The following is a 16,755-nucleotide window of genomic DNA, read 5'->3' as shown; positions in this document are numbered from 1 at the left end:
GGGGAATTTTATTATAGACAATCACAATACCTAGTCATTCATTTCAGCTTCTGGATATTAGTAGTACTGTATTTATGTCACCATTTAACTTTCCAAGAGCTTTGAATTTAATTCACAGTTTAACTTAGCATCCCATATCCTCTTTTGTTTTTAATTGCCTTCATGATCCAGGATGGGAGTTAGCACTATATATAATTTATTTGAAGGTAAAGAGATGGAGGGAAACAGCAAACTATTCATTTAATATCATAACCCTTGGAACTTAAAAATCATAGAATCTCGAGTTTCAGAGAACTGTGGGGGCCAGTCAATCTAAAGGAATTCTATTTCTCTATTTCCATGTTTTTCCTTTGTTATTCAAATGAGTTAAAACTTCTTTTTTTTTCCATCTTTATTAGAAATCTTCTTGAAAACTAAATATGTGGACAAATTTGATGAGCAAATGAACTAAGAAAAATCAAGTTGGTGGTCATGGATCTTAAGATCACCTTTACAATCAAGCACAGTTTATCAGATTTGTGACCACTGTGATCAAAACACATGATGAACAGATTGACCTGAAGGTCTCAGACTCGAAACATTTCAGATTTGGAGAAGACTTCACTGTTCAACTTCTTGCTTCTCACCAAGTTGAATTAGATGTGTATACTGATAAGGACAGCTCTGAAAAAATCATGCTTATTTTTGACAAGACCAAGAAAAAAAAAATAAGATTGAGAAAGCTCTCAAAGAGCTGTTTGCCTTCATTCTGTACTAAATTCTTATAATCTTTTGATGCATATTTTTCCGTTCCCATTTCAAGTACTTTGAGATAAGCAGCTGCCACCATTTCCCACTGAAACATAATTTCATAATCTAGTAGTTTCAGAAGTACATCTTCCTGGACTCCAGGCAAAAGGATCACTGTCTCATTTTGTTCTCTTACTCCCATTTCCATTCTTTACTGGGTATGAAATGAGGGACCATGCTTGAAGTCCAGTGTTCTTGGTGGTCGCAATACCGCAAAAATAGCAGCCATATGTGAGGGTTGGAGTCATGGTCACAATACTGGAAATTAGCTTTTCTGCCTAAATCTAGCTTCTAAAATCCAGCATATTGCCCCAACTACCAGGAAAATAAATGCCTAGTTTCTGAATTATTCCAACACTCAACTTCTTGTATTTTTAGCTTGTATTTTCTTTTCACCTCTTGGTCATTAGGAGCAGCAAGGCAAAAATTGAAAAATCTCAACAGAGTTGTTTATATTCTCTTGTTGAAATGAATGTGTAGCTCTGGTCCATAATATTTATACAAGTTTTCCTTTTTACTTAATTGTAATTAACATGCTGTTTATTGCATTCCTTTTACCTTTCCTTAAGAATTTGCTTTTTCCTTCAATTGTTTGCATCGGTATCTTTTGAATTTCCTCCCTCTTATTTATTTTTTGGCATAAATAAAAATTGGTGCTACAGTGGGAGCTTGATAAAGCTTTTTATTATGTTCCCTTTTGTCCAAGAGCAATCATGAGACCTAAAAAAGGTCTAAACAGTTTGTCCAGAGTTATGTTACAAAAAAAGAGACAAAGTTTTTAATAAGACTTTGTGTTCTTAGCTTTCCACATCAGTTTTTATTAAAGGGCCAGATTTCCTTCAGTTATTTCTGTGGATTCTGTTTATTTTTTTTTCTCTAAATCCTTTAAACTTTTTTCCTGTCCCTTAATTTAAATTTTCTCTTAATTTCTTGTATCTGTTTTGTCTTCTTTTTGAAATGTCTTTCTGATTCTGGCCTTATGTCTTACCATTTGGCTTATGGATCCTGTGGAACAGATGTACATTCTCTAGTTCAGTAAAGTGGTATTTTCTCTCTCCTCTAGACCATTAGTCAGGGATAGCTAGTTAAAAGGCTTCCCAGGTGGCTCAGTGGTAAGGAATCCACCTGTCAATGTAGGAGATACAAGAGATGCAGGTTCAGTCCTTGGGTCAGAAAGACCCTGTGGAGAAGAAGATGACAACCCACTCCAGTACTCTCGCCTGGGAAATCCCATGGACAGAGGAGCCTGGCAGGCTACTGTCCGTGGAGTCACAAAACAGTTGGACACGACTTAGGGACTCAGCACACAGCTGGGTAAAAACCTAATATTTGCATATTTATAAAACACATCCTTTCTCCAGATTGTTTAGTAAATTTTGTTAGAAACATTGGTAACCTATTTGAGGGGGGGAAATCCTAGGTTATTCTCACCTTTATCACACTTCAAAATCAATTACAAATAGATTAAAAGATTAACTCTTTAAAAACCAATCCAAACTCCCAGGAGAAGAATTTCTATGGATTTTAAATCAGTGCAAGAAAAAACAAAAGAAAAGAGTAGCATCTTTTCCTCTTTAATTTGTTTTAATATTTAATTTATAAAATTTAATGTTTGACTAGATGTAAACATACTTTAAAAACATCCTTTGTAGTTTATGATAACAGTAAGCTATGTATATGCAGCAGATATGTCTGAGAAATAATTAGTATCTTATATCATAGAAATCTATAAGTACATTAATGCCAGAATATAAATTTAAAAAGAGCATGAACGGACAATTGTCCAAGGTAAGGACCAATAAATGAACAATAGTCATATGAAAATGTGTTTATCCTCATCTCTAACCAAAGAAGTAAAAATTAAAACAATGTCACTGCCCATACTGCCCATAAAATTGCAAAACTGAAATATCAGTTTAAATATTAGTGACATTATTTATGTGACTGAGTCATTTTAGTTTCTTTTTTTAAAACCCCTAAGTTTTAAATTTTCTACAATGAATATGTTACTTTTATAATAGAAAAATTAATACTTTAAAATAGATATGTATGCATATTTAATCTCTTCTCTCCAACTCAAGACATGACTAAGAAGTGTACACATTTGTAAGTTGATTCTGCTGATTTTATTTCCTAATTCCTCTATATTTCAGTTGACCTAAATATTGTTTATTCCTCAAAAATAAGAATTAACCAAAGTGGAGATTTTTCCAAGCTCATGACGTCCTATGGCAGTATTTTATAGTCAGGGTACAAGAGCCCTCATGATAAGGCCTGTGTTTTGTGAAAAGTGTTTTCTATAAGGTCAACAGCCTGTGCCAGTTTGACTCCATAATTAAACTTTGAGACATGTCTGAGATATTGAGGTAAAGTGTTCTGGAACTGCTTAGGGTTCCAGGGACATGGATTTGCCATAATAAAATGAAAAAGAGAAACAGGTTATCAAGAAGGATGTATTTTGCTTTAGTGACGAAGTATAGATTCTATCCATTGGTTTCAAAATGTTAATCTCAGTAAAACAATTTTTTAGTTTTTGTGGTGATCACTTAAAGTGAATCCCTTAGAGAAGTATTAGAAGGTGAGAGTTATATAGAACTTTATTCATTACGACCCAAATTAAACACTGGCCAAGCATCTCATTTTATAAGCAGTTTACTTAAACTATCTGATTAACTCTTATAATAATCCTCTGAAGTTAGTACACTGAATTGTTTATTTCACAAAAGAGAAGGAAATTGAGATGTACAAAGTCTAGCTAGACCAAAAAGTCCATCACAAGCTCTTGCGAGAGGCAGGATTTGAGCCCAGGCAAGCATGACTGTAAAGATTGAATTTGTGACTTGAAAATTGTACTGTTTCCACATTATACTTCAATAATCCTAACTTTGGGCTTCCCCCAGTGGTTCAGTAGTAAAGAATCCACCAGCAATGCAAGAGCCGTAGGAGATGTGGGTTTGATCCCCGGGTCAAGAAGATCCCCTGGAGGCGGGCAGGGCAACCCACTCCAGTATTTTTGCCCGGAGAATCCCACGGACAGAGGAGTCTGGCTGGCTATAGTCCATAAGGTCGCAAAAAGTCGGACACCACTAAAGCGACTTAGCAGCAGCAATCCTAACTTTACTACCAACAACTGACCCCGACTCTACATAGAGCACTGCACGGACTAGCATAACCTGCCCACTTTACCTTGCTTTTGTGTGGCAAAGCAGAAAGAGCTTGGGTTCTATGTTCTAACATGGGTTGAATCTTTAGTCTGCTATTGTGTTCCTATTAGTTATTTCTTCACCTATGAAATGAGGGAAAAGAAGGCCTCAGAGAGCTGCTTGAAAGTTGCGATATCATATGTGAAAGTGCTTAGAACAGTGCTTGGCAAGTAGTAGATGTTTAATAAATAGTATTTGTTTCCTTTCTTCCTTCCCTTGCCAAACAAAAGTCATTCTTCCTGACCAAGTCAGTTTGCATGAAAATGCTTTCTTGGCTCTCAGTTTATCACAGAATCTTTATAAAAAATTTTTTTGATTTATTTATTTTTAATAGAAGGATGATTGGTTTACAATATTGTGTTGGTTTCTGCCATACATCAACATGAATCAGCCGTAGTATACAAATTTTACACATTAGATCAAAAGGACCTAAGACAAGGATCCCAAAGACTTTTAATCCTCCAGGTTTGGGTAGAGTATGCCACGAGAAGCCAAAATAGAAGCTGATATAACTCGATGCTCTGAATTCTCTCTTTTCTGGATTCAGGTAGTTTTTTAATACTCTTGTTTCTATAACTCTTGCTTCTCTTTTCAGCTCTCCTACATGACCCTGCCCCCCAGTTGCAAAATACATCTTACACAACAGAACTCTAGCTCAGACTGCTGATGTGTGATTTCTCAAAGATGCCTTATCATTTCCTGCTCCCACATTTTTGTTTTCCTGCCAGACTCTGTCTCTGAAATAACTGTCTACTCAAAATTTATCTTTTCTCTTCAAGACCCAACTCAATTCATTCTCATTCATACATCTGCTCTGATCACTCTTGATGGAAGAGACCTTGCTTTCTACTAAACCATCATCTAATAGCATTGAGTGTCCCTCAGTTGGCAGGGTGCAGATACTTCTATGTTTTAGGGCTAAAAATGGACTGAACAAAATAATGGTTTTAAATGGCATCTGATCAGAAGTCCCTTAAGCCACCTCTCCCAGCTCCTTACTCAAGTATCTATGTAACCAGCAAAGTCAAATTCTTACAAATATAGTAAAAATCTAAGGCCAATAGGCAAACTATTTTCAGAATTAGGAATTTCTGCAATTTAAAGGCCAAGAGAACTGGACTGAGAAACATTAAAAACCACTTTCCCACTAGAAATAGATTAAAATTCTTGGCATGAATGTAGAAGCACCCTTTGCTCCTCCTCAACTACTTATCTCCTGCTCAGAAACACAAGTCCTCTGTCAGTCACCACTGACAGGCCCCAAGAAGGAAAACCTGGTGGGAGCAACCAGCCCTGTTATCAGGTAGGTGATTATTTTATGGAGTGGCCATTATGCTATCCCCCAATCCCTAATACAATGATTCAGAAGAGTTAAAAATAATAACGGGAACTGGAAAGCTTTATTAGGAACATGCTCAAAAAAGGCAGATAGTCAATACTAAATTTTGAAGTCGAATGTGGGGGTTAGGGGAGTGTGAATTGAATCAGTTCAGTTCAGGCTCTCAGTCGTGTCCAACTCTCTGCGACCCCATGGACTGCAGCACGCCAGGCTTCCCTGTCAATCATCAGCTCCCAGCGCTTGTTCAGACTCATGTCCATCGAGTCAGTGATGCCATCCAACCGCCTCATCCTCTGTCATCTCCTTCTCCTTTCAGTTGTAACCTAAACATGTACTAGAGATGTGATGTGAAATATGATGACTATTAACACTGGTCTATGGTATATCTGTGGAGAAGGCAATGGTACCCAACTCCGGTCCTCTTGCCTGGAAAATCCCATGGATGGAGGAGCCTGGTAGGCTGCAGTCCATGGGGTCGCAAAGAGTCGGACACGACTGAAACAACTTAGCAGCAGCAGCAGCGGCAGCATGGTATATTTGAAAGCTTTTAAGAGTAGATCCAAGAGTTCCCATCACCAGGAGAAAACTGTTTTTGGTGTCTATTCAAGATAATGGATATTAACTAAGCTTATTGTTAATCATTTTATAATATATGTAAGTCAAATCATTATGCAATATGCCTTAAACTTATATTAATACAATGCTATGTGTCAATTGTGTCTAAGTAAAACTGGGGGGAAAAGTCAGATGTGAGGCTAGACATAAAATTAATGAGAAATTATTTATTTAATATTGATAAACTTACAGTGAAACTATATTTACGAATCTCTTCAAACAACATAATAGCTGAAACATATAAAGTAAAAATTATTAGAAATATAATGAGAAATAACAAACACAATTCTGTGGAAGACTCGCATATATATTTCAGGCTATGAGAAATCCAGTAGGAAAAAAGTAAGAAGAAAATAGATTGGAATAGTATTTTTAATAATATATCAGAATATAATATATAAGGTGATAAATATGTATATGTGTACATATATATGATATGTAGACATATTTATCATAGATCCATGTTTAGTAGCCAAACCAGCTGCCAGCAAAAGCATGTATGAAATATTTAGAAAATTTTATTATAGTTTTTGTCTCAAAGAAAACATCAAGAAATTCCAATGATTAGAAATCTAGTTCATCCCGGTTTCTATGTACATTTCATGTACTAGATATTAATAAGGAAAATGAGTGGGCAAACAGCTAAATTACCCTCAAGTTAAAGCAAGAATTAAACTACAACTACAAACCATTTAGAAATTAATGAAAATGACAGCATCATATATCAAAATGTAGAATGACTCCAACGCTGCAACTGGAAGCAGATTCGTGAGAGGAAAGAACTGACATATTTTCGTTTAATGAATTTTTTGTTGTGTGTTCTAATCATTTTCTATTTCTTAAAATGAAGCTCTAACCACTTCAGCGTTTCTTGGTGTAGTACTTCATACATGTTAAACACCATTTAAAGGAAGTAATATGCTAGACTGAGCCAGACTTGCCTGTGAGTGTCCAGGAGTCTCTGGTGGAGGCATGGGTCAACAGTGGCCCACTGCAGGGCCAGGGGCACTGAATACAATGGAATGACTGAGTGACTGAACTGAACCTGAACTGAACTATCTGCTTGTATTCTCTCTACTTGGATTCATTTTGGCTCGTATATATGCCAGCTCTCCATTTTCCTGGGACAATAACCACTTGGCACCAAATTTGATCACCTGACACACACCTCAGTCCCCTTTAAATTTAAAAATTCTTTAAATACACTCTCTGACCTTGACCCTCAGTCAGTTCAGTTGCTCATTCATGTCCGACTCTTTGTGATCCTGTGGTCTGCAGCATGCAAGCCTTCCCTGGCCATCACCAATCCCCAGAGCTTGCTCATACTCATGTCCATCAAGTTGGTGATGCCGTCCAACCATCTCATCCTCTGTCGTTCCCTTCTCCTCCTGCCTCAATCTTTCCCAGCATCAGGGTCTTTTCCAAAGAGTCAGTTCTTCACATCAGGAGGCCAAAGTATTGGAGCTTCAGCTTCAGCATCAGTCCTTCCAGTAAATATTCAGGATTAATTTCCTTTAGGATTGACTGGTTTGATCTCCTTGCAGTGCAAGGGACTCTCAAGAGTCATCTCCAACACTACTGTTCAAAAGCATCAATTCTTCAGTGCTCAGCTTTCTTTATAGTCCAACTCTCACATCCATACATGACTACTGGAAAAACCATAGCTTGGACTAGGCGGACATTTGTCAGGAAAGTAATGTCTTTGCTTTTTAACGTGCTGTCTAGGTTGGTCATAGCTTTTATTCCAAAGAGCAAGTGTCTTTTAATTTTATGACTGCAGCCACCATCTGCAGTGATTTTGGAGCCCCCAAAAATAAAGTCTGACACTGTTTCCATTGTTTCCCCACCTATTTGCCATGAAATGATGGTACCAGATGCCATAATCTTCATTTTTTTGAATATTGAGTTTTAAGCCAGCTTTTTCACTCTCCTCTTTCACTTTCATCAAGAGGCTCTTTAGTTCCTCTTCACTTTCTGCCATAAGGGTGGTGTCATCAGCATATCTGAGGTTATTGATATTTCTCCCAGCAATCTTGATTCCAGCCTTTGCTTCATCCAGCCCAGCATTTCGCATGATGTAGTCTACATATAAGTTAAATAAGCAGGGTGACAATATACAACCTTGACAGTATAACTCCTTTCTCAATTTGGAACCAGTCCATTGTTCCGTGTCTGGTTCTAACTGTTACTTTTTTTTTTTCCATTTATTTTTATTAGTTGGAGGCTAATTACTTTACAATATTTTAGTGGTTTTTGTCATACATTGACATGAATCAGCCATGGATTTACATGTATTCCCCATCCCGATCCCCCCTCCCACCTCCCTCTCCACCCGATCCCTCTGGGTCTTCCCAGTGCACCAGGCCCGAGCATTTGTCTCATGCATCCAGCCTGGGTGAAGTAAGCCAGAAAGATAAAGACCAATATAGTATACTAACGCATATATATGGAATTTAGAAAGATGGTAATGACAACCCTATATGTAAAACAGAAAAAGAGACACAGGTGTACAGAACAGAATTTTGGACTCTGTGGGAGAAGGCAAGGGTGGGATGTTTCAAGAGAACAGCATCGAAACATGTATATTATCTAGGGTGAAACAGATAACTGTTACTTCTTGACCTGCATACAGATTTCTCAGGAGGCAGGTAAGGTGGTCTAGTATTCGCATCTCTTTAAGAATTTTCCACGGTTTGTTGTGATCCACACAGTCAAAGGCTTTGGCATAGTCAATAAAGCAGAAATATATGTTTTTCTGGAATTTTCTTGCTTTTCCTATGTTCCAACAGATGTTGGCAATTTGAACTCTGGTCCCTCTGCTTTTTCTAAGTCCAGCTTGAAGTTCTCAGTTCACATACTATTGAAGCCTGGCTTAGAGAATTTTGAGCATTACTTTGCCAGCGTCTGAGATGAGTGCAATTGTGCAGTAGTTTGAACATTCTTTGGCATTGCCTTTCTTTAGGATTGGAAAGAAAACTGACCTTTCCCAGTCCTGTGGCCACTGTTGAGTTTTCCAAATTTGCTGGCATATTGAGTGCAGCACTTTAATGTGCTATTTGACCCTCAACACATGCTATTTGATAGTTACTCCTTGATTCCATACACCTAATGTTATTAGTAAGAGGCACTCACACCTTCTGTTCAGGACACAGGGAGCCTTTATATGTTGGAAGAACCACACCTTGCCTCCCAACAAGAGGGAAATCACAGAGAAAGTTTCAATTGTAATTTAGTATAACGGTCTGTGGTCTTCTTGTTGTAAGTTTATCACAGAATTAAATACATACACATGCAAGTACATACATATATGCATAATACATATACAGGACAAAATATATACATATGTATACAGGATGAAAAAGTTATCTTTTAAGAATTTACCAGAAACTATAAAAAAAATACATTTTGAACTTTTAAATTCTATTTCAGTGGCAATCATTTGAACTAAAATAAATAGATTGTTTTTCTCCTCTGAGCTTCCTGTGTTTAGTAAAATCATAAGTATAATATATTGATGTCAAAAATATTAGCTAGGGTGGATACAGAATTTTTATACTGGACTTTCAGACATACAGATAAAGTAGGTTTGTGTTACATCTTATTCCTCAATTCAAATGCTGTTTACTTTTCCTGAACTTTTCACTTATTAGCCATCTTATTCATTTATTAGCCATCTTATTATTTCCATAGCAGCCATATCCCTTAATAAACTATAGTTCATTTTCTCAGTTCAGAGTGGTTTCTCCAACAACAAAACTGTCAGTTTGCTGTAGAGAAACTACAGTAATTGCTATCATCAATTATGGTACCCTAAAAGAAGGTCCTTATTTCTATAATAGTTCTCGCTGAATTATGTGCATATACAGGAAGACAAACTGATCTGCTGAAAACAATCCATACAGTGTTTAAACCTAATAGCATTTTCCTCCAATATAGGCGAGGGTCCAACGTATCTCTTACATTGGACATGAGTAGCTTGGGCAATGTTGAACCCTTTGTGGCCATACCAACCCCACGGGAGAAGGTGGCCATGGAGTACCTGCAGTCAGCCAGCCGAATTCTCACAAGGTCGCAGCTGAGGGATGTCGTGGCAAGTTCACATTTACTCCAAAGTGAATTCATGGTAAGCTTGCTGTTTGTTATTCACTCTTCAGGAGGCATTTTGATATTCTAGCCACTAGAGGCACATTCCAAAATGACACTGTCAGCTCATAGTAAAATGATTACAGTTCTAAAGGTTAAGTGCAAAGATTTCAGGTCCACCCTGCATCTCATCAACTATTGGTGAGTGTTCAAACCAGGATGATACCTAAATTAAGGCAGAGGGTATAGAAGCTGGCCAGGCAAAGAAGTGGCAAGAATGAGCTGACCATTCCAGGATTACAGAGCAGGCTTGCTTGTCACTATTTGGGAAATTAAATTGTTCAATTTGACAGGAGCATTAAAATTAAGGTGGGAAGTAACAAAAATTGAGCCTCAGATATAAAACAAATGTAAGGCTTAATATGTTACTAAGGGTTTGGATTTATCTTGTGTTTAGAAAGGTTACTATCCAGTTAGGGAGTTTGGGATCGAGAGGTACACACTGCTATATTTTAAATGGAGAAGCAACAAGGACCCACTGCATAGCACAGGGAACTCTACTCAATGTTATGTGACAGCCCGGATGAGAGGGAGCTTAGGGGAGATCGGATACATCGCATGTATGGCTGAGTCCCTTTTCTGTCCACTGGAAACTATCACAACATTGTTAATAGGCTATACTCCAATATAAAATAAAAAGTTTTTAAAAATTACTATCGGCAGTAGAGTCTGCATTGGAAAGAGGTATTTTGGAGACTCTAGAGATTATCCTATGAAGCTGTGATTAGTCAAAACTAAAGAAGTAACAGTGAAAATTGGAAGGGTCTATAGGAGTCTACAAGACGTGGCCTTAATGAGCTAAGTCAGTCAAGAAAAAGGGAGGTTAGGAAAGACATCTCCATTTTTAGACTTAGCAACAGGGTGCACATAGTTTCTTTTAATGAAATAAGAAACACAAAAGGAAGCTAAAAATAATGGTGAGTTTCATTCAGCTAAAAATGATAATGACCCATCGTTGTTGCTGGTGATAACTTAATGCATAAAACACATTTTATCCCGAGAGCATGGAGACACATTAGACCTTCTTAGGTCCAACTGTTTCCCAAGGGGAATATCCATTTTCTAGAACCACTTGCATCTTAAAGCAGTTGTACATTTTAAGCATATCCATTGGGTATGATAAATTTAACACTCTAGGGTAAGTCAGGTGTTTGCAACCACCCTTTCATGAGCCAGCCATAGGTTTGATCTATTACTTTCATCAACTATTAAGTATTTTACTATAAAGTAAAATACCAAGCATGTAGTTTTAAAAATTAGACTTTGTAGGTTTGATCTATTACTTTCATCAACTATTAAGTATTTTACTATAAAGTAAAATACCAAGCATGTAGTTTTAAAAATTAGACTTTGTAGCATGTCATCTCTTTATGTATGAAAAAAAAATGAAACCTGGGGGGATAAACAAACCAATCAGTGATCATGTAAGTGGTCAAAGGTATGTTTCTTGAACTACAGATAGTTCAGTGAGGTAAGCCTTTAACATAGACTACTTCCTTGAAAAGGAAGATGAGGCCAACAATGAATAGAGAGAGAGAATGCTGGAAGATGATAAATTGTCAGTGTGTGTCAGAAAACAAGAAAGAATGGGAGGAATAAAGCTAATCACGACTTTGCCAAAACAGGCTAACCTGTTTGAAATTACTAAGCATGAAAATGTGGTTTCTATTGAACAGTCAACAATTTTGTTTACTTTGGTAACTTGAAAATATTAACTTTTAATATTTAGTTGGAGCAAAGAACAGGAATAAATTATAAATGTCTAAAATAATGCAAGTTTCAGAAATGATGTTTTTAAAGTAAGCTTCTCCTCTCTATGGACCAAGTCTTAAGTTCTTAGTATAGTCAGGCTTTTCTTGAATTTTCAGATTGCCTGAAAACAAGGACAATTTAAATAAATTTGTAGATAAGTTCTTTCATTTCAATGAATACTAGGCTGTCAAGTTTTATTTTCTTTTGGAGAAAGTGTAGGTAACAAAAATATTATTTTATGTGATCCAGGGATAAAAGGTATTTTAATTCACATTTATCTAAGCAATCCTTTGCAGAATTTTAAGTTAGAGAACATACCATTTTGTATAATCAACTCCTTAAATATTTGTTTAGAACCTTTTGAAAACTTTGGCTTATTGTTTCCTTTGTTCCAGTCAGCATCAGATGCTCACCTTTTAGGTCTAACATGTAGAGTGATTCCTGCTCTAAATGTTCCCTCCTCCATCATTTGACATATATTCTGACTTAATAAATATATTTGTATTCTTATTAATTGCTAGAAGACAGTGTATAAATGCCTTTCACTACAAATATTGAATTTACAACCAGAAATGGAACAGTAAAATTAAAAACTATTCCTTAATACAAAAATGCATCATATCATTATTACTTAAATCAACAAAAATGCCCTTTATATTTACCATTTGAGGGGAAGTTTTTCATAATCCTAAAAGAGTCACAATTAATGTTAAAACAGAATCTGTCATAATAAAAAAAATTAGTATTGAATCTACACAAAGATTGGAAGAAATCTAAATACACTTTAAAAAAAAATTTTCAGCCACCTGTTTATAAATTCCCAGCAATTATGTCAGAACAGGATTCTTAAAACCTAACCAAACGTTTCTATGTCTCTTTAAAAACTACATATCAAATAATACTATCTAACACACAAAGCCATTTCTTAGAGTCAGCTTGTCAGGGTGCAGCTGATGTGTTTGGGAAAGGAAGGGTGTTGGCAAACCAGAGGTGGTAGTTTGTTGTTTCATAAATGACTTTGAAGTCCAATAGAGCTCTGGATCAGATGGCCCCCCATGAAGATTTTCTTTGTGGCAGCATTAGATACAGTATTTGATATCACTTATTTTTGCAGGAAATACCAATGAACTTTGTGGATCCCAAAGAAATTGACATTCCACGTCATGGAACCAAAAATCGCTATAAGACCATTTTGCCAAGTAAGTTTCTTGAATTAACTAGTTTGTGTGTCGTACCCCTCCCTCAACATTTCCCATCCTCACAACTTCCATATACACACCAAATTTGGAATTGCAAACACAGCTCAAGACTAATAATCATTAAAGTGGAATTCCCTGGTGGTGGAGTGGTTAGGAGTCAGTGCTTTCATGCTAAGGCCAGGTTCAATCCCTGGTCGGGGAACTAAGATCCTGCAAGTGGTGCGGCCAGAAGAAGAAAAAAACTAATAACCATTAGAGTGGGCAAAGGTTAATAATTTTATCTTGTATTACTCTTGTTCCAATGGTCTGCTCACAATTCCAGTAGACCCATGGTTCTAAACTTTACTGTAGCACACGTTATGGTCAATTAATTTTCACTAAGGGTGTCAAATAATTCGGCGGAAAAGAATGATCTTTTCAATAAATGATGCTGAGAAACTGGATAGCCACATGCAAAAAATAAAATAACGCCTCACACAACATACAAAAATTAATTCAAAATAAGATCAAAATGGATATTCTAAATGTAAGAACCAAAATTATAAAACTTTTCACATAAAACAGATGTAAATCCTCATGACCTTGAATTCATCAATAGTTTCTTAGATATGACACCAAAAGTATAAGCAACAAAAGAAAAAAAAAATTGAACTTGATCAAAATTTAAAAGTTTTGTGCTTCTAATTGAGTGAAGTCGCTCAGTCATGTATGACTATTTGCAACCCCGTGGACTGTAGCCCACCAGGCTCTTCCATCCATGGGATTTTCCAGGCAAAAATACTGGAGTGGGTTGCCATTTCCTTCTCCAGGGGCTCTTCCCAACCCATAAAAAACTAAAAAGATGACACTGACACAAACCGGGAGAAAAATTTATAAATTATACACCTAATAAAGGATTTGTATCTATAATATATAAAGAACTCTCTTATAACTCAATTATATAAAGACAAATACCTCAATTTTGAAATGAGCAAAGGACTTGAATAGACATTTCTCCATAAAAGATATACAAATAGCCAACAAACATATGAAAAGATGCCTGACACCATTAGGCATCAGGGAAATCAAAACCACAGTGAGATACCACTTCATATCCACATGATCATAATTTAAAAGAAAGACAGTAGAAAGTGTTGGCAAGGATGTAGAGAAATTGGAAACTTCATACTTCGATGGTAGGGATATAATATGGTACAGCTACTGAAGAACAATCTGGTAATTCCTCAAAAGGTAAAACCTAAAGTTACTATATAATTCAGATATTTTACTCCTAGGTATATATGTAAGAAAAATAAAAACATGTGTCCACACAAAAGCTGTACACAAATGTTTGTAACAGTATTACTCATAATAGCTCAAAGGGTAGAATCAACCAAAATATTCATCACCTAATGAATGGATAAATAAAATGCTGTATGTTCACATAATATAGTATTATTCAGCAATAAAAAGTAATGAGGTCCTGATGCATGCTATGATATGGATGAACCCTGAACACATTATGCTAAGTGAAAGAAGCCATCACAACCTCATATTGCATGAGGCCATTCATATGAAGTGTCCAGTTAGGCAAATCTGTAGTGACAGAAGTGTTGGAAGGCATGAGAAAAGAAAAGAAAAGGGTATGGAGTTTGTTTGGGGGATAATGAAAATGTTGCCCTTGCTAGAAATATTTATCTCACATCCTTACAGAAAAGAGTCTATAGGGCTGCCTACAGAGCCAAAGTGTTGGGGTTCATATCCAGCTGGAATGCTTACTCTATGGCTTTGGGTAAATTCCTTAACTTCACCTGCGAGATAGAAGTAGTAGTATCCCCGTCACACGGCTGTTGTAAAGCCCAGGGCTTTGCACGTGATAAAGTGCTCAGTGTTACTCTCATAACTCAGAAAGATATTACTGTTCCTTTGTTACAGAGGAGGAAAACTGAGATTTATAGATATTAAAGAAGCAAGATTCAAACCCAAACACATCTGCCCACATGCCTTTCATCACTGATGGTTGTACAACTCTGTGAATTAAACAAATAAAAATAAACTCTGTGATGGTACACCTCACATAAGTGAATTGTATGGTATATGAATTATGTCTCCAAAAAATGCTTTTACGGAAAGACTTCATTATGCGTAGCAATCACCCGAGTCCTTGTGAGAAATGTGGCATCTTGTGCTCCACCCTGAGGATTCTGATTAAGTGGGTTCTGTTGGGCCCAAGAATCTGTACTTCTAGCAAACAGGTGATTCTGATGTAAGTGATACCAGGACCACACTTTGAGAAACACTGCTTAGACTATTTTAAAATCAAATTTAACTGTGAAACTTATCGATGTCAAGCAGTGAGCTAAATGCCAGGAACCAGGAAAGAATAAGGAAGATCATATAATATCAAAGAGGTCATGGACCAGAGAAGATACATGTAATGAGTAATTATGTCCAATGTAAGGGTCCATGGGGTTGCAGAGGACATGACTTAGCAACTAAACAACAATAACAGCCAGAATAGAAATGTTGCCCAAGTGGTGTAGGAGGATGGAGTAATCAATTCTGCCTAGAAAGGCAAAAATACTTTGGAGAGGAAGCAATATTGTCAATCACTGAACAAACAGATGTGGTTGGGATCATGACAAAACCCATAAACATCTCAGGGCAATAACTCTGGAAAGATGGAGCCACAAAGGTTTGTTTCAATGTATTAACACTGAAATAGTAGAGTTTCCATAATTCAGTTTATTATTTCATTCATAAACCTCCAAATTCTCCATATTTATGCTAATAGAGCAAGAATTACTATTAATAGTGTTCATGCGCTTCCCCTTCTCCTGGAGTTGGAAGCACATTGTAATAGTTACTTCACAGTAACATATTTTTAACTGATCTTTATAGTTAAACCTGTTTACCTAAGATACAGTCATTGTTGAAAGATACTTTGTAATAATAATTGGCTGAAGGGAATGAAAGTGCTGTGTGTTACATCTGGTATTTCTCTCTCTCAGGCTTTTTCATCTCAAATTTACCAAACACAAGTAAGTAGGGCATAAACATGCATTGCAATTATTATACTTAACCACCTAATCTCAGAAGGATTTGGAAATTATTAGGACTGTTTTAAAGTTCAGCCTTCTCTGTTTCCTGCCCAGATGCTATCAGACAACTGCTTCATCGTTCTGTGTCAGCTTTTCCATTCCCAGAACTGGGTGGGTCACTTGAACCAGGGCACCTGTGCTGACAAATGATGTTGCAAATGACGGATTTTCTGTTGAAAATGTCTGTAGCCTGAATACCCCACCCAACCCCCTGTCATGCAAGATATAATCTAGTAAATATAGCATGGACACATCACATCACTGGTTGGAAAATCATCAGAAAAGATGGGAATGAATATGAAAATCTGCTGTTTATGGTTTATTTTAGACTGTATGATGGGATAAGTTTGAAATATTACATAAAATAATTTTTAAATGAATAAGATTTTAAATATTATAAATTGTTTTTATTTTTTAACCTAGAATAAACCCTTAAATTTAAAAGCTTCTGGCTTGTGCATATTAGTGAGACTGTGTAATTTGGAGGATGTTTTGCAGCAGAAATATGGATGCCAAGAACTAATTAAATTGTAGCTTTTTTTTTTTTCTATCTACAATGTCAGCCTGGCTCTGATCATTCTTAACTGGCAGATTAAAGTGCTTATGTCAAATTTATATCAAATTATTTTACAACA

At 36.3% G+C, this 16,755-nt stretch overlaps 1 protein-coding gene across 2 annotated transcripts in view; it reads left to right on the top strand.

The window, feature by feature from the left end:
- The window catches only part of PTPRR (protein tyrosine phosphatase receptor type R), a 269,697-nt gene that overhangs the window by 205,462 nt on the left and 47,480 nt on the right, over positions 1–16,755 (top strand). For both annotated transcript variants that reach the window (XM_043447554.1, XM_043447553.1), the window contains exons 7-8: positions 9,883–10,069; positions 12,956–13,040. In XM_043447554.1, coding sequence (XP_043303489.1) covers positions 9,883–10,069; positions 12,956–13,040 — 272 coding nt within the window. The remainder of the gene's footprint in view (positions 1–9,882; positions 10,070–12,955; positions 13,041–16,755) is intronic.

This window comes from Cervus canadensis, chromosome 25 (assembly GCF_019320065.1).
Source record: "Cervus canadensis isolate Bull #8, Minnesota chromosome 25, ASM1932006v1, whole genome shotgun sequence".
Classification (NCBI taxonomy): Eukaryota; Metazoa; Chordata; class Mammalia; order Artiodactyla; family Cervidae; genus Cervus; species Cervus canadensis.
This window is presented reverse-complemented; position numbering and strand designations above follow the sequence as displayed.